At 42.3% G+C, this 17,826-nt stretch overlaps 2 protein-coding genes across 14 annotated transcripts in view; one reads left to right on the top strand and one right to left on the bottom strand.

Moving 5' to 3' along the window:
- Positions 1-9,223, top strand: part of AGPAT4 (1-acylglycerol-3-phosphate O-acyltransferase 4) — a 92,091-nt gene extending 82,868 nt beyond the window's left edge. For 2 of the 4 annotated variants that reach the window (XM_053295110.1, XM_053295118.1), the window contains one exon: positions 8,852-8,911. Coding sequence is in view for 2 of the 4 variants with exons in the window: in XM_053295128.1 (XP_053151103.1) it covers positions 8,486-8,580 (95 nt within the window). In the remaining 2 variants the exon portion in view is untranslated. Of the gene's footprint in view, positions 1-8,485; positions 8,596-8,851 lie in introns of those variants that run through there. The other 2 variants (XM_053295134.1, XM_053295128.1) reach the window with 2 other exon arrangements.
- Positions 9,224-16,382: 7,159 nt separating this feature from the next.
- The window catches only part of MAP3K4 (mitogen-activated protein kinase kinase kinase 4), a 114,116-nt gene continuing 112,672 nt past the window's right edge, over positions 16,383-17,826 (bottom strand). For all 10 annotated transcript variants that reach the window (XM_053295028.1, XM_053295038.1, XM_053294972.1 and 7 more), the window contains one exon: positions 16,383-16,939. In XM_053295028.1, coding sequence (XP_053151003.1) covers positions 16,919-16,939 — 21 coding nt within the window. In that variant the 3' untranslated portion in view covers positions 16,383-16,918. The remainder of the gene's footprint in view (positions 16,940-17,826) is intronic.

Here is a 17,826-nt window from a genome sequence, read left to right as displayed (position 1 = left end):
GCTAGTACACACCCTTGTCGCACCCCTTTCCTAATGGGTACTAAGTTTGTAAGGTTACCAGCATGGGCTAAATGCACTCTTAAATAGGAATTTTCATGCATTTTGATGAGCAAGAGTAGAAGCCTTCGGTCCATAGAAGTAGCTGCCAATTTAGACCAAAGAAGTTTTTCTGAAGGGATGTTATTCCCTTATTTTCTGAGGTGTGCATTCTCATTCAATGATAGCAAATGAGATTTTTTTCAATTAAAGAACTCTCATGACCCCACTTTCACTTTTTCATACTCTCATTTACTATGAATATCAATCTAGCACACTGCACCTTATGAAGAAAAACCTCAGAAATTCACCAAAATCCAACCCTCTGCCAAATCACTCTGAAATTCGGGACGGGTGGTAGCCTCCACCCATTAGGCACTGTCTACCAGCCCACCCCACTCTTTTGGGGCAGATCCACTTTCTGCCCCCAATCTGCCCCAAAGACACCAAAACTTCAAAAATTCCCAAAAAATCAGCCCTCTGCCCAATCCCCCTGAAATTGGGGTGGTAGCCTCCACCCATTAGGCACTACCACCCACCCCATCCTTTTGGGGAAGATACATTTTCTGCCCCAAAGACACAAAAACTTCAAAAATTCCCAAAAAATCAGCCCATTGTCCAATCCCCCTTAAATTGGGGTGGTAGCCTCCACCCATTAGGCACTACTACCCCACCCCACTATTCTGCCCCAGGCCCCACTTTCTGCCCCAAAGACATGAACACTTCAGAAATTTCCCAAAAATCAGCCCTTTGCTCTATCCACCTGAAATTGGGGTGGTAGCCTGCACCCATTAGGCACTACCACCCCACCCCACTCTTTTTGCCCAGATCCCATTCTATGCCCCTGAACTGCCCCAAAGTCACTAAAACTTCAAAAAATCCCCCCAAATCGGTCATGAGCCGAATCACCCGAATTTTTCAGCCCCGAAATTTGGGTGATTCAGCTCGGCCCTGAAAAATATCGGGGGACATCGAGGGTGATTCGGTTCGGCCCCGAATCACCCGAAATCGCTCATTTCGGGCACAGATCGATCTGTGTCCGAAATTTTTTGCACATCCCTAGCGTGGATATCAACATTTTGCAGCCGTTTAATCAGATTGTTGATATAAAGATTGAATAAATAAGTGGCCAACACACACCCTTGCTGCACACCTTTCTCTGTTGGAATTGGATTGGTAAAATTGCCGGCAGTGTCTAAACGTACTCTTAAAGAGGTGTTCTCATGGAGCTTAATGAGCAATAATAGAAGCCTTTGATCTATAGATGTACTAGCCAGTTTAGTCCATAGTAAACTCCTTGAAATTGAGTCAAAGGCCATTTTAAGGTCCACAAAAGTGGCAAACAGGGGTCTTTTATGGACCCTAACTTGTTTGTCCACAAGTTGTTGTAGAATTAGGCAATGGTCCATAACCGATCTATTAGGTCTAAAACCTGCTTGCTCATCGTGGATTATATGTTCCTGCTCCATCCAAGAGCAAAGTTTTACACCTAATATAATATAATGGTAAAGGCTGCATCCATTGACTTGTATTGGGAAGGATATTCTTAAGGATGCTCTTTAGTCTTGTAGTGTGGATTGTAAGAATAACATCTTACCAGTTATTGTACAAAGTTTTTAAAAGCCTTTATCTCTACAATGGATTAGAGCTATACTATATGAGCAGTTGTAATCTCAGCAATATGTTACATCGTTTGTACAGTTACTCATGTTGCATGCACTGTTGCTTGTTGAGTGCATGCAGTTTTTTCAAAACCGCCTTGAAACTACTACTACTTTGAATATTTGCATACCACTTTTCAACAAAAGTTAAAGCGGTTTACATAGAATAATAAACGTGGTGGTAAAGGTAAAGTGTGCCATCGAGTCGGTGTCGACTCCTGGCGCCCACAGAGCCCTGTAGTTGTCTTGGGTAGAATACAGGAGGGGTTTACCATTGCCATCTCCCACGCAGTATAAGATGATGTCTTTCAGCATCTTCCCCATATCGCTGCTGCCCAATATAGGTGTTTCCCATAGTCTGGGAAACATACCAGTGGGTACCCTGTCCCAAAAGGGCTCACAATAGGAGTGTGTACAAATGGTTCTGTGATTGAACTGAAGCAGGCACGGTTGGGATGAACCGGTTCGACATAAGGTGGGTCAAGCGGTGGTGGTGAACAAGTAAGCAAGCTGCTTACCTGGCTGGCCAGTGCAGCCACTCGCCCTCTCAATGGCCCCAAGCAGTGCCCTCCCCTCTTCTACTGAGTAGGTGGATTGGTCAGATTTGAACTAAACCAGCTAAATCTGTTCCATGCACACCCCTACGCTACCCTAGCTCACAATCTAAAAAGAAATATAAAGTAGACACCAGCAACAGCCACAGGAGGGGTGCTGTGCTGGAGTTGAACAGAGACAGTTGAAGAGAATCTTTAAAAGGTGCCTTTTTGCTCAATTAGCATAGGCCTTTTAAATGTCCAAGTCATTGTGGGTGTTGATCATTGGCTGACATTTCCCCACAGCCTTAGGACGGCTGAGCAAGAGATTAATCCTTACAAGAAGCAGGTAAACGAACTGCACTGTAGGCTTTTCTTGCAGGGTGGTGCATGGAGATGGGGACTATTTTTCTCCTGTCCCCACAAAAGCCCTGTTTGCTTGTAGAGATATGTCCCTGAGGGCAGCCCCTTGCTCTGTCCTCCTAAGGCTGGCAGAGGATGCCTGCTATGCAATACCCCCTGTGGCTGTGAAAACATTTTGCTGTACAGATGTATTGTTAAATTAAGTGCATATGATAAATAATCTGAAGCTGTAGAGAGTCTGACTGGTTGTAGTATAAATATGGAAGCTTGCCATATGTAAGTGTTTGAAGTGCACTGTAATGGGAGTTTTACGGTGAAAATGGCAGGACTGAGCAGAAATACAGCTGTATGTTTTAAAGTACTAATTTTTTACTATTTACAGAGCAGAGATCACTTGAATTGGATATGGAAAATAGCCAGTTGTTTGTTGATGCTGGAAAATTATCAAGATGTATGTTGGAAGTCCAAGTATCATAATGGGTTCTCCAACCTAGCTATAAAAACAATCCTAAACGTATTCACCATTGCATTGGCTGCCAGTTTGTTTCTGGGCAAAATACAAAGTACTGGTGATCACATGTAAAGCCGTAAACGGCTTAGGTCTGGGTTAGCTAAGAAAGCTCCCTCTTCTGCACGATCCCCACCTCTTCTGAAGGAAATCTGGGGAGGCCCACCTGCAGTTGCCACCAAATGACTTGGGCTGCCTTTGTAGCTGCTCCCCACCTTCAGAGCATTCTCCCTGCCGAGATAGGATATCTCTACTTCCCTCAGTATGTGGCAGAATGATAGCCACTACTTGGAGGAGATACTAGTGGGCTGGTTATATACTCCTGTCATTGTGAGAGGCTACTTTAAAGTGGTATTGTGAATGATAAGCATGTTGGTCATTTCTCTGCTATGTAACAGCAGAATTCTGTTGTTTTAGTATGCAATATCTGAGCTCCACCTGGTGGTCTGATAGATCTTGGATAGTGGATGGGAGTGAAAGACAAATTACAGTCTAAGGCAGGGGTAGTCAATATGTGTGTCTCAGGTGTTGTTGAACTGCAACTCAGCTGTAATAAATTGTGGCTGGGGATGATGGGAGGTTGTAGTTCAGCAACATCTGGAGAGCCACATGGTGCCTACCCCGATCTAAGGGGTGGACTGTTGGATCCCACCCACTGCTGCCGTCTGTCCTTGGAGCTTACTGTATTTTTCAGACCATAAGACGCACCTGACCATAGGACGCACCCAGTATTAGGGGCCGATTTGGCCCAAGCTACTGCTGCCGCGGCCGCCGCCTGCCCGCCCTCCCAGCTGCCCGAGTCCGCACCCAGCATTAGGGGCCGAATCGGCCCAAGCTACTGCCGCCGCCGCCGATCACCCGCCCACCCTCCCAGCTGCCTGAGTCCGCACCCAGTATTAGGGGCTGAATCGGAACTCCCAGGCGTCCTTTGCGCCCAAAGCGCCAGTTCGGGCCGAGGCTTTGCAGAGAGAGGAGCTCTGTTTGCGAGCTCCTTCTCCAATTATGGGTCCCTGATCGGCGTACAAGGTTAGGTCTCGGGCAGCTGGGAGGGAGGGTGGGCGGCGGCCGCGGCAGCAGTAGCTTGGGCCGATTCGGCCCCTAATCAGGTGGGGGGGGCGGCGGGGGCGGCTGGTGCATACCCCTACTGGACAGCATTCAGACCATAAGATGCACCCTCATTTCCCCCCCACTTTTTTTGGGGGGGAAGTGCGTCTTATGGTCCAAAAAATACGGTATTTTCACAACAGTCTCATCTCCAGCCCCATAACCTCCCAATTATATAAACATGGAGAGTTTCTGAGGAAACTGCTATAAACGTGGCCAAAAAAAGTAATTGCCACTGCCTAGGAAGATTTTATTGATTGATTGATTGTTAAATTTATATACTGCCTTTCATTAAAATAATCCCAAGGCGGTTCACAGAAAAATTAAAACAAGACTATAGAAATACACAATTAAAAGATTAAGCTAAAATATAAAAACATGAGTCTGACTAAAGATTTAAAATACAAGCATAAAATAACCATACAAAATACAATATACAAAGAAGCAGCAATAGAGGCAATCATATAATAGCCTGGATAAAAAGCCAAGATTTAACACGCTTTGTAAAAACTGTGATGGAGACTGAGGAGCGCATAGCCATGGGGAGAGCATTCCAGATTCTGGGGGCAGCAACAGAAAAGGCCTTGTCCCGAGTGCACGACAGCCAAGTCTTCCTCATTGTCGGCACCCGGAGTGGAGCCCCCTCAGATGACCTTGTAAGATGGGCAGCAACCCTTGGGAGCAGGTGGTCCCTTAGGTATCCAGGGACCAAGCCATTAAGGACTTTAAAGGTTAAAACCAGCACCTTGAATTGGACCCGGAAACAAACTGGCAGCCAGTGCAGCTCTTTCAAAATGGGTGTGGTGTGATGTGATCTCAGTGGGCAGATCCAGATAAAACCCTAGCTGCCGCATTTTGCACTAGCTGCGGTTTCCAAATGTTCTTCAAGGGCAGCCCCACGTAGAGCACGTTACAGTAATCCAGCCGTGACGTGACTAAGGCATGGGTAACTGTGACCAGATCTGCCTTCTCAAGAAAGGGACACAGCTGGCGCACTAGCCAAAGCCATGCAGAGGACCCCCTGGCCACCGCCTCCACCTGAGCTTCCAAAAGTAGAGCCGGGTCCAGCAATACCCTGAAGCTGCATACTTGCTCCTGAGTTCAACCCCATCCAAAACCAGTAGAATCTCCTCATCCTGATTGGTTCTCCTACTGACCAACATTACCTCCATCTTGTCTGGATTCAGTCTCATTTTATTAGGCCACATCCAACCCATTACGGCCTCCAGCCCCCAAAATAGCCTTTGACTTTGGAGAGCAAAGGTTGATAGTTGCTATCAGGGGGAAAGTTTATTTTCTAACCAGTGTGTTTTCAGAAGGTTTTCATTTTCTATATAACGGCCTATTTTTAATCCTACTAATTCCTCAAGTTTATAACTGCATTGTGTTCATGAATTTCAGTTGGATGATCTGTTAAATTAAACCTATTCTTGGCTACTGTTTTCTTTTGTCCTCTTTTACAGTTGTAGTGCAGAGTTTCATAACTTTTCGGGTAAATTTGTAGCATAATCCATATAATTTCCTTACATCCAATAATAATTGCCCGTTTTATAATTCAGCCTAATCAATATTGAAACTACTATGAATTAGATTGTGTGTGAAATGTGTATAGTTTCTAGTAGTACTTTTTCTGCCGTGAAGAAGACCTATCATGAGCTCTGCCAATGAATAGCATGAGCTTTCCAATCCAATGGCCTTGATGAGGAACAATATTGTAATCTGCTGTTTTTTTGGACTAGGCAATTTGAAAGTGCACCATCTCACAGTGCCTTTCGGTCTGTAGTAAGCAGCTTCGAGGCAGAGGGAAGTGGACAAATTTTGAAACCCATTGCTTTCAAAGATGCTTATAACAAAACGTTTAGCTGGGTTGAGGCCTGAACCATCTCTTTCTGCCTGAAACATCTCTTTCTGATAGAAGATAAACATGGGCATTTGAGAGGGAAGGAGGCAGATGGAGAAAGGCCCCCTTTCCTTTCTATCATATCGGTCTTTTAGGCCACACCTTGTTTTGTTTTCTGCCTCTCCCTCTTGTATAGACTCTGCCACTCTCCTCTCCATCCCTGCTACCTGGAAAAACCCATTATTGGCCAAAGTCGGTGAAGGAACAAGAATGTGGTTTGGCAACTTTTTGAGCTGGTGGGATAGTGCCCCCCAGGAGGCCAAATTTTGCCCTGGAGCACCCTTTATCAACTTCTAGTTTAAATACGTGTAACTTCAAAAACAACAACAAAACACCACCAAAGAGGAAGTATAGCACTGATGCAAATCAAAGTGAGGGGAGAAGGAGGCCTCCAAAGAGTTAGGATTGTGGACTGCTCAGATAAAATCATACTTTTCTGACATGTTTTGGGCTAATAGGCTCTTCCTTGGAGGCAAAAGTTAAGTGGTTTCATAGTAATATTCCCAAGAGCTGGGGTGGGGGGCAGAATGTACTGGTAACCGTCACATAGCTACATACCTTGCTGAGGCTGGAAATATAAGAACATCCCTGCTGGATCAGGCTCAAGGCCTATGTTGTCTAGCATCCTGTTGCCCACCAGATGCCTCTAAGAAGCCCACAGGCAAGAGGTGAGGGTATGCCCTCCCTCCTACTGTTGCTCTGTAGCGCTGTAATGGATATCAAAAGTATAAATGACTTTAATATTTGGAAGTACCCCTTCTTTCTCTCAGCTTTTGAGAATATTACTTCAAACCCACTTACTTTTATGCTCTTCCTCAGAGATGATAACCTCAGAACATGTCGGGCATTTTGATTTTATCAGAGATAGCTGCAATAAATTTCCTTTCAGCACTGGAATTCTTCCTTCCCCTTCCCCACACCTTGCGTAACAGAGCCCCAATCAAGAAGCCATCTAAAGTCAGTGCAATATCTTTCAGCAGCAAGGTCTGTCTCAATAGGATGTGTATTTTTTCACTGCATGAGCATGTGTCTTCAGTTGAATTGCGCATGAGCATGTGTCTTTGATTGAATTCTATGTGTGGGCATGCTTCTGTGCTTTTCTTTCTTTGTCTTTCTCTCCCCTACTTCTTTCCAGGACTCTGCTGGGTGAATAATGGTTAAGAACCTTGGAGAAGGCTTGAAGCTAGTAAGTGAAATTTGAATGCGCTCACCCAGCAGCCAAAAGTCGCCAAGGGAATTGAGTAGAACTGTGGGGGTGGGGGTGTCGGTGTGGTGAAGGTTTGAATGATTGATTGGTTGATAAATTTTTATACTACCTTTCATTAAAATAATCTCAAAGCGGTTTACAAAACAGGTTGAACTTCTTTGTCTTCTTCCATACTCTTCTTCTCTGCCAAGTAGATGCTAATCTGATTAAATGCTTTTTAAAATAATGACTGAACTTGCTGTTTAAAAATGCCTAGGAAAATGACCATCTCTGACTTTTACATCATTTGTCTTATTTCAAGTAGTTTATTATTCAGTGTGTTAGTAATTGCATCTGAGCAATCTTGTAAATTATAGAAAAATCCTGGCATGGTGCAGTTAACCTGTATCCAAGTAACTTGCAGAAAGAGCAGCGGAAATAGAGCCGTGTCTTTCTGTGGAAGCTAGGCTAGAAACAGTTAAGGCTCTGCTGCTTGCAGCACCTTCCATTACTGGTATTATAGCACAGGAGTCCAGAAGTAAAGTCTTGGCATTTCTGGCTTCTGTAGAATTTGCACTTTTGGGTCACTGTTTGCAAAATGGCCACCAGTCAAGCCATAGAGGATTGGCTGACATACTGAGGCTCTCCACACGAGCAGTGTGGAGAGAGGCCTGCTCTCCCTGCATATGAGCACTCTGCCCTCCCTGGGCAGCCGGATTGACCACCCACATTATTACTGACTCCATCACAGAGCCAGTAGGGGGTGGCGGGGATTGGGGGCCACCCGGCCCCCAGGAGTTCCAGGATGCCCTGCGCAAGTGTGCGAGGCATCCTGGGGAGACCCCCCCCAACACCGGGAGCCTTGTTGTTGCCTCCTGGTCAGGGGTTTCCTTGTAAGTTGCCACGGCAACTCATGATCAGTAAAACGGGGTTAGCAGAGCACTCGCTCCACTGACCTTGTTTTAGAGGAGGGGGAATTAGCCGCATGACCCTCAGGGGCGTAGTTTTGGAAGGCTCAGGACACTTCTGGAGGCACATAAGATCTTCCAAAATAGCTCCTTCCACATGTGCAGTTGCAGCAGAAGTGGATAAACTATCCACAGCACAGGCACATTTGTACATATTGCTGTGGATGTTAGCCATTAGTCCTTCTCATGCACCAAAATATTTGACCACCTGCAATGTTGCTTTCAGCTCTAGAACCATATCCTTTGTTGGTCATCTCCGTACAAAAAGCTGTATTTGTACTACCACAACTTCCCAAAATGATCAGTGGAGCTCCTTCTTAGCTGGCTGGCAATTGACAGGGCAATATGGTATTTTAATTTTATTTATTTTGCTGTTGGTTAACATTACCTCTGATAATGCTTAATAAAAAACATCTCTCCTAATTTTTCTTACAGTAATCTTATAGTAATTGTATAGTAACCTCACAGTCTTTATGCTAATAGACACAGACTATCATTTTTAACTGCTTTTAATAACACCTTACATGTTCTTTTTACTTTATGCTGATCTAAGACTGTAATAAAGATTGATTGATTGACTTTTGTCTTTCAGCATCTGCTGGTGTTCGATGGATGATAGGAGTCACAGAAATTAACAAAGGTTCAACTTATGGCAACCATGGTCACAAGGGGAAAAGAAAGTGAAATCTCCAGGAACTGCTTCAAACCCAAAGGGAACACGTGCACCTGTTATGAACTGCTGTTGCATATCATTCTCCTTCAGACATGAGGATGAGGAAGTCTATTGGAGAGATGGTCATCCATTACCTGAATTCATTCTCCTCCCCACACCTTCCTTCTCCATTTCTGCAGGGCATATTATCAATTTTCTGCACATGATTCCCCCACCCCCCTCAATCAATTTTTAAAAATTGGTTTGGTGTTTTTTTTACAAGCAACATCTTTAAAATTAAGGAAAAGAAAATATGCAAAGAGACAGTATAGCAAGAGAGCATCCTAAAGAATTGATGTTCAGTTTCTTCTCTCTCTTCCTCCTCCCCACCCAGATTCTCTACAGGATTAACAGCCTCAAATGAATTTTTTTCCCTTACAAGACAACAACAAATATTTTATACCTAGAAATTAAGCAACATAGTCTTTCATGTTTGCTAGTGACACAACTTCCCTATTAAATTAGTCTGAAACCAAGTTAAACATCATCAAAGGAAGTTTTGAAGCAACTCCCCTACCCCAGTACATATCAAAATTCATGTGGGAAACAGAAGATAGCATCTCTTAGTAAAATGCAACTGGGTGATATCACTTGTTACATAAAAGGAGTGAAGGATCTGTTCCATCAGAATAGGGCCTCCATATATGACTCGGTGTAAATTGGCTATTGCCATAGTAATTGTGCAAATGTCAAGATATGAACTCACTCTGTATTGTATCATCCTCAGGAATTAGTTTTGAGGAATCAGGTGATATAAATTGCTAGGAAGGCTTATTAATTATTATTATTATTATTTATTTGCAAATGATGGACCCTGTTTCTAAATGAGTTCTTTACATGTAAGCCTACCAATATCGGTGGGTCGTGGAGTAGCATTGCCAGTGCCTTTAGAAATTGCATAGGACTTCAGGGGTGGGGGTGGATGCAGGTGCTGTGTCAAGGCTGGTGTATGATGGGAGAAGTCTCTGAGCTAGAAACTGGCAGCTCTAAACTGTAAGTGTGTATGTATGTCTTGAGATTGAAATCTCTTTTTCAAAAAAGTGTTTTCCTTGTAGATTTCTGACTTTTCGTGCTACAAATTAAGATCATGATCTAATCAACACTAAGCACTTTCAAGTCCCATTGATTTCACACCTATGCTTAGCTGTCTCCCACTGAAAGTGCTTAAGTTTGACTGGTTAGATCATGTCCCGGTAGTCGTATGTCGTCATGCCACTTTTCCTGTGTCTGCTTTGGTTTAATATCATTCTGTGTCCGAGAAAACATTGATGCCTGATGTCTGAAAAGATTATCTCGCCATGGTATTTGGGGGATTTCCCCAATAAATACAGTATGTTAAATAGAATTTGAGAGGCTTAAACCCTTGTGGGGCAAGTAAGATGGCAGAGGTCTTGTTGAAGTCTCAACTACATTGGATAACTGCTGGCTGTCTAGAGGTAAATATCCATATCAGGAGGAGGCAAATATTTGGCACTTTTCCCTCCAAAAAATGGCGGGCAGGTGGGGCGCGAGAAAATATCTTCCTTGGAAATCTTGGCGAATACTGCACTGCTCACTGGCTTGCATCCTGACTAAAGTGGTGACAGGAGTACATACAGCTCTCATAAAGGGAGAGGTGACTTTTGCCAATCTCCCCCTTCCCTCTGTCTTCTGAAAATGTATGCCTAACAATCCCCCAGTCCTCAGACTTTTTTTTTTTTTTTTTGGCGTGGTGGGGAGGCAATGGGGGCAGCAGAGTGAAGAGGGTATTGGCAAAAATTTGTCCCCCCTCCCCTTGTATGAGCAGATGTACTCCTGTGAGTACATTGGCTCATATCCTGACTAATGTCTGTAGATTGTCTTGATTGCAAAGTGGGTGTATGTTGGACAGGTACGTTGGATGGAAGGCTCGCCTGGTCAGATTTGGAGGCATTTGTTAAAGGTTTGGAGCTAAGGTAATTGAATTTTGTATTATGGATGAAAATATTTTGGCCAGGCTTATGTTATGATCACTTATTCATTTACTGCTTACCACAGAGGTCAGTCATGAGCTGGACAGCTGTTCAGATCTGAAATGTTGAAGTCTCATCCTTTTGAGCAGCACTTAGTTGTGATTTATGTTTTCTGGATGCCACCTATATTACTCCATGGCTAAACTCCCCTTAATTCTGAATGGAGTAGAAGTGCAGACGGTGCATTGTAGCAGCAGAGATGAGATGAACATGTCATTTAGTGACTATATTGCTACTATGATAAATACATGGTACATGTATGAGAGTGGAGGGAGAATCAATATAAAGGCTGGCTTGAGAGACTAAAGAATCAAGAGGAAGAATAGAATGTGCTGGTACCAGAAAGCACATGGAATGGGATGGCAAGTAACTTCCATAGTGCACAGAGAGTTAGTTGTATAAAATACCATTATTTCAGCAAAGCAGGGGAAGTTGCAAAGACAGTCCCCACATTTAAAATGAGACATCTGTCGGTGCCCTGAGTAATTCCAGAAAAAGAACGCACTGAATTTGGAAGAAGCAAAAGCATTGTACTGTCCTACAAGTAAGTGAATGATGGCTCATACAAACCACAGAGACTGTACATCCCAGGAGAAACCCTCCCCAAACAGTCTCAGCCCTGCTCTTTGAATTTTCTATTCCAGATTCCAACAGTATAAATAGAACTTGAACTGCAGAAGGGATTGGGATAAGTTGCATCAGTGTAGTGTAGGATATTTTGAAGCGTTTGAGTCAAATGGCCCAACAAGAGCTGCTGTTCTATAACTGTGGGAAAGGAAGAGCAGAAAAGAGAAGGCAAATGGCTAATTTGCTCATGAATTTGGGAAGTTGTCTAACAAGTTTGGTTAAACTGTAGCATAAACTCTTAAAGCATATATTCTATCACACTCTGCCTCATGCCATAAGACCAAGGGTAAAGTGTGCTATCAAGTCGATTTCTACTCCTGGTGCCCACAGAGCCCTGTGGTTGTCTTGGGTAGAATACAGGAGGGGTTTTCCAATGCCATCTCCCGTGCAGTATGAGATGATGCCTTTCAGCATCTTCCTATATTGCTGCTGCCCTATATAGTACCAGCGGGAATTCAGACCGGCAACCTTCTGCTTGTTTGTTATGCATTTCCCCAGTGCGCCAAGGGTACTGTTGCCCTAAAACAAACTCTTGTTCCTTGCTGCCACTTAACGTTTCAGCATCGAACCAGTCCAAACAAAGCTGTCTGCTAGGACACACATTTACTGCTATTCGAGAGTAGAAAAACCAGGCACATATGTGTGTAACCCAGTCTGGGACTGGAACCAATCCTGCCGAATGTACCTCCCAGAATGTTTAGAAACACACTTGGTAGCTCTTATACAGACACCATCGATACAGTGAAAATATGCTTCTAATATGTGCCATGTTCAGACAGAGTTCTCTGTTGCCTACAGATCAAAGAGGAGGATTGCTTTAAACTTTTTCTTTTCATTTATAGGAAAGTTTAGTGTCTGGAAAAAACATATACCTCATGTGTAAATAGGAGGGAGGGCATGGTCAGTCAGGGCACATGCATTGGGAAACTGCTACAAGTGGAACATATGAAGACTTGTAAGGAGATATTTAACTAAGATGTATAACCACTCAGTAGCAAGTAATTTCATTTTCTGACCCTTGAACCTGTTCTGTCAAAGCTTACTATTGTTTACAGTTCAAATAAAGCCACAAGGTGCATCAATATAGATTCAGCCTATTCAGAAGAATGTGACTGAGAAATACCTGGTATTCATAAAGGCCATAAGGCAGAAGACCCAAAGAACAGTGCAGAGTGAGGTTATTAGAAATACTACCAAAAAAATCCCTTCATTGGCTAAATTAGCAGCTGTCATTCAAGTCTCTCGTTGAAAGTTTGCTGAACTCTATGCTACTTGTATAAACCATTAGACAAAAAGGCAGTGAATCATATCAAAATAATGATCTTGGAAATATAATAATAATAATAATATTGGAATGTGTTGTTTTTATATTGTTTTGGGCAACCTGATGTTGAAAACATGAAGACCCATCTGAAGATGCACACAGGCCAGAGGTCTCTGTGCATCATACTAAAATCTACTCATACTAAAAAGCTACTTTTTTTAAAAAAAGTCACCTCAAGCTGCTATGTGAGCCTCCTTATCCAAGAGGTTCATTCACACAATCAGTGTCCTACCCAGGTTTGGGAGCTGTGGGTGCTCCCAATTTTTTGTTGTGTGGAAGCAAGGTAAAAAGAAAACCTGGGTAGAAGTGATTGTGTGGAAGCAAGGTAGGAGGAAAACCTGGGTAGCTTTTCCTCCTACCTTGCTTCCACACAATCACTTCTACCCGTTTTCTTCCTACTTTGCTTCCACACAAGAAGGAAAGCTGGTCTTGTGGTAGCAAGCATGACCTGTCCCCGTAGCTAAGCAGGGTCTGCTGTGGTTGCATATGAATGGGAGACTAGAAATGAAAGCACTGTTAAGATATTCCCCTCAGGGGATAGAGCCGCTCTGGGAAGAGCAGAAGGTTTCAAGTTCCCTTCCAGGCAGCATCTCCAAGACAGGGCTGAGAGAGATTCCTGCCTATAACCTTGGAGAAGCCACTGCCAGTTTGTGAAGACAATACTGAGCTAGATAGACCAATGGTCTGACTCAGTATATGGCAGCTTCCTATGTTCCTTTGTTCACATCTAGAAATTAGGAGTGCACACAGCTCCCAAACCTGGGTAGAACACAGTTTTTGATTGTGTGAATGACTTCCATGTGTATTGTAGTGGCTACATGCTATGCTATGTGAACTTGTAGTTGTAGTACAACCACCTCTTGTAGGTGTGATGTAATGTTACACTGATAGGACAGAAGAATCTGGGGGTGGGAGATGAAGTTCAGGTAAGGACTGTTTCAAATGTTACTCTGTTAAAATATGTTCTATATATGCATATTTGCTGCTCAGACTTTAAAAAATTGTGGAGGCAGAGAGCTGCTTGGTCAAATGCGGTTCAGCAGTGAGATAGAGGTTTCTGTTGATTATTGTGACATTAGTATGAGCCTAAGATAGATGTGTGTACCCTAAAACTCTAGGCCATCATCCTACCTACCTACCTGGGTGTATGTATATGTCCACAGATGCGGGTGTAAGACAGCACCAGGTCTTCCATGTTTGAAAAAGAATTGGCATAAGGACTGCTGATATGGAAATACCTTTGTGGGGGAGTGGAGGAGGAACAGCATGAAATCACCTGAGGTAGTTTCAGTAGCAGCTCTTGTGGTCAGACCCTACACCTATTTTAATTTTAAACACAAGAAATTAAAAATAAAGTTTGAAATTATGTTGGAGAGCTGTTGACAAGAAAAGGCCTTCACTAACTGTGGTGTACTGCATATGTCTTTGGATCATGCCCTAAAATATAACTGAGATCCAAAAGGAACAGGTACAGATTATTCAAGAAGTGACATGTGTTTATCATTACAATACAATGTCCAGCCTACTTTTGTAGATGAATCCTTATGGTGTAAACAACCTCCTAAGCTTTCCTCAATAGCTTAAAGGGTAAGAGACTGGGAATGGATTGCACAAATAGTGATTGTGCAGTTAAAACAGCTGCAGTTTTTGCTTTTTAACTATGTAAGGGACCACATGAACTGATAGCAGTGTCTACATAATGCTACTATCCCTGAACTCTAGATGGCTGTTCAACATATCCTTTTGGAACTACAGATGACTTAGATGAAACCACTTGCATGCCTGCAACATCATTCCTTGCAGTTCCCCAAACTTTTCTGATTGCACTGAGAGTTGGAGGCAAAACAGTAGTTTCTAAGGCCACAAACAGAGTTTATGGTCTTACAGGGACTATCGCTAATTACTATGTTGTCATTGTGAAAAATTTCTAAATGTAGACCTGTACCTTTTTGAGAGAAAACTGATAAATTCATCAGGTAAGGTGCGAATATCATTGGGCAAAGAATACACAAAAAATTTAAACTCTATGTATTAGAGCAGTTCCATATTGTCTTGTTAAATATGAGTTCCCATGAGCAACTGTATGTTTTAAAACTGCCTTAACAAAAGTAATCTTAAGTTTGTTATACAAAAAAGACATTAAAAATGGACACAGTTTGTAATTTCTATTAAACTATATCATATGTCTTCAAACTGATGTGTTATAAGCAAGAAAAGTTCAATTTTTAAGTGTTAAATCTAATTTTAACATAATTACAATTTTTCACAACTAGATTTTTTAAAAAAACAAAACACACCCACATTGCTCCATAGACTAAAGCATTCAGTTTTTGTCAATTTAAGAACCAATGATGGGTTGTGTCCTAACCTCCCATAAAGTACTGCTCTTTTGCTTGAGGACTATGTGGTTGTTTTTGCTGCCGCTGACAGAAAGCCTTCTTGCATGGGCACAAGCCTCTTCCATGAATGAAAGGAGTTTGTTGATGAAGCAGCACTTCATCAACTATAACCCAATAAAGCCTCCTGTGCTCACTTCAGAAGTTTTGCTTGTTCTTGTTTGGAGGCTGCAAGCAAGTATGAATTGGCCCCTACTGTAATGCTTAGACTGATTCATATAACCAAGCTTGTGAGCTATACAATGATTGCAATCATGCAGTAGCCTGCTTATTTGAAAATATCCTCACACGATAGCTGTCTTATTATGAATTCAATGGACTAAACCTTCACAAGTGATCATTACTGAGTGACTAAGTTAACATGTCATGTACATCTACTATTAAAATTCAGTGACAATATTAGATTTTTTTATTGTAAAAGCAGTAAATGCTGAAAAAGTATTACTTAGGACCTAGCATGTTTTGAAATGGGTTTTATATTGACTTGTGTCCTCTGGAAAGCTACAATACACTTATCTCATGAAAGGATCAGCTATACAGGATAATGTGACACATGCTTATGTTGAGTTTTACTTTCATTTTCAGACAAAAAGCCTGCTTAGATCACTCCTCTTAGCAGTCTAGGAATGTATATGGATCAGGAACTTCTTCCAGATTCTTACTACTACACTCTGCAGAGAGAGAGAGAGAGAGAACACACAGAGAAGAGACAATAATGTACAAAATAGCTCGCCAAGATTAGTTTCTGTGACGCAGAAGATATGAAAGTGTAATGCAGGTGTTTTAAGCTATGTGGAAGCAAGGTAAGTTGCGAATGGCTAAGCATGTACTCTTGCAAGTAAAATGGATTGAGAACTAGAGTGCATGTGCCACTTCTGTGTAGGCTGAGAACTTTGTCACAATTATATGTTTACCTTCCCAGCAGACAATGAAAAAGGCCAGAGTGAAGCTTGAACCCAGTGAACCAAGCTACTTATCTTGAAAAAAAGAAGGGATGTAGGACTTTATCCTTTAAACTTCTTGATCAAGTTAACAAACCTGTGGCTTTAACAATGAAGTAAGATCCAAAAGACTTCCTAAAATAAACCATTTATTGAGAAAAAGCTTTTAAATTCATCAATCAGCCTTTGCATAACAAATCTGAAGCTGGCCAATAAAAAAAACCAAAAAAAGTAGAAGTTCACAGTCAGTGCACTCAACAAACAGGAGATTAAAAACAAGGTCCAGAATACCTGAAATAACACTAACATTTGTTTTTTCGAACCTAGAAAGTTCAAAAATACTACATATTAACATTGCAGTTCTCAATCATATGAGAAACTGAGAAGGAACAAAAATAAGGTTATGGTCCATTATACAGTAGTAATGGCACTTTCACTGAAACATGCAGCTTCTTTAAACTTGTGGGCACTGTCACAGGAGCCACACGTGCCAGGGAAAACGTAGGAGAGCAGCAGAAGAAGTGACCCCTGTCACTTGTGCAGTCTTCAGTCATGGTACGTGTTGAGTTTTATACTGTTTTGCAGCAGTCTTTATGTAAATATTACATACAGTAGTGATTTAAGGGATACTTCACCAAAGTACAGGAGGCCACATGTTGTGTATAACTTCATTCTTCATCTGTGCATACCTGCGATGGGGTAAAGCAAGAGGGCAAGAACAGATAACATTCTTCTGTTGTGTACAGGCTACATATTCTGAAAAGCTATACAATACTCAGTAAAAGTGTTACTATCATAGGTGTTGATTTTCAGCAACCCAGTTAACTAAACATTGGGAGTGGAGAATACAGCTATCTTTACCTCCATGCATTGGGGGGGGGGGAGAAAATATTGTGCCCTCAAGACAGTGTTGACTCCTGGCGCCCACAGAGCCCTGTGGTTTTCTTGGCATAATACAGGAGTAGTTTACCATTGCCTTCTCTCGTGCAGTATGAGATGATGCCTTTCGGCACCTTCCTATATCGCTGCTACCTGATATAGGAGTTTCCCATATTCTGGGAAACACACCAGCGGGAATTCGAACCAACAGCCTCCTGCTCGCTAGGCAGGTTGCTTCCTCACTGTGCCATTAGGAGGCTCCTATACATTAGGCAAGTACTATTTTACTTTCCTCAGCCCACATGTGTGTTAATAGAAAAAAGGGCATCTTTTCATTAAAAATTGTGCAAACTTTATTTTAATGTAAGCTGTTCTGAGTCACTTTTGGAAGGCCAGTATAGAAATCAAATACATGAATAAACTGCATGTGGTATAACATAGCATTAACCAAGAAAGATATAATACATTTATACAGCTCACTGGTAGTATAAGAAGCAGGAGATGGCATGGGGTAAACTGAATTCTTTGGGTATCTGTTCTTGCCTCTCCCAAAAGTGAGCATTTAGATACCGAGTTTGCACAGCCATGTTCACAGCTCTCCCTTTTTCTTTCTGTTGAAAGTATCTCAGCTGATACTGAGAATCCAATCTATGTTTATACTGTACCATGCGACAATACTCTATATTATGACTTCATT

This window comes from Hemicordylus capensis, chromosome 1, assembly GCF_027244095.1.
Source record: "Hemicordylus capensis ecotype Gifberg chromosome 1, rHemCap1.1.pri, whole genome shotgun sequence".
Lineage (NCBI taxonomy): Eukaryota > Metazoa > Chordata > Lepidosauria > Squamata > Cordylidae > Hemicordylus > Hemicordylus capensis.
The sequence above is the reverse complement of the archived record's forward strand: the minus strand, read 5'-3'. Positions and strand labels throughout refer to the sequence as shown.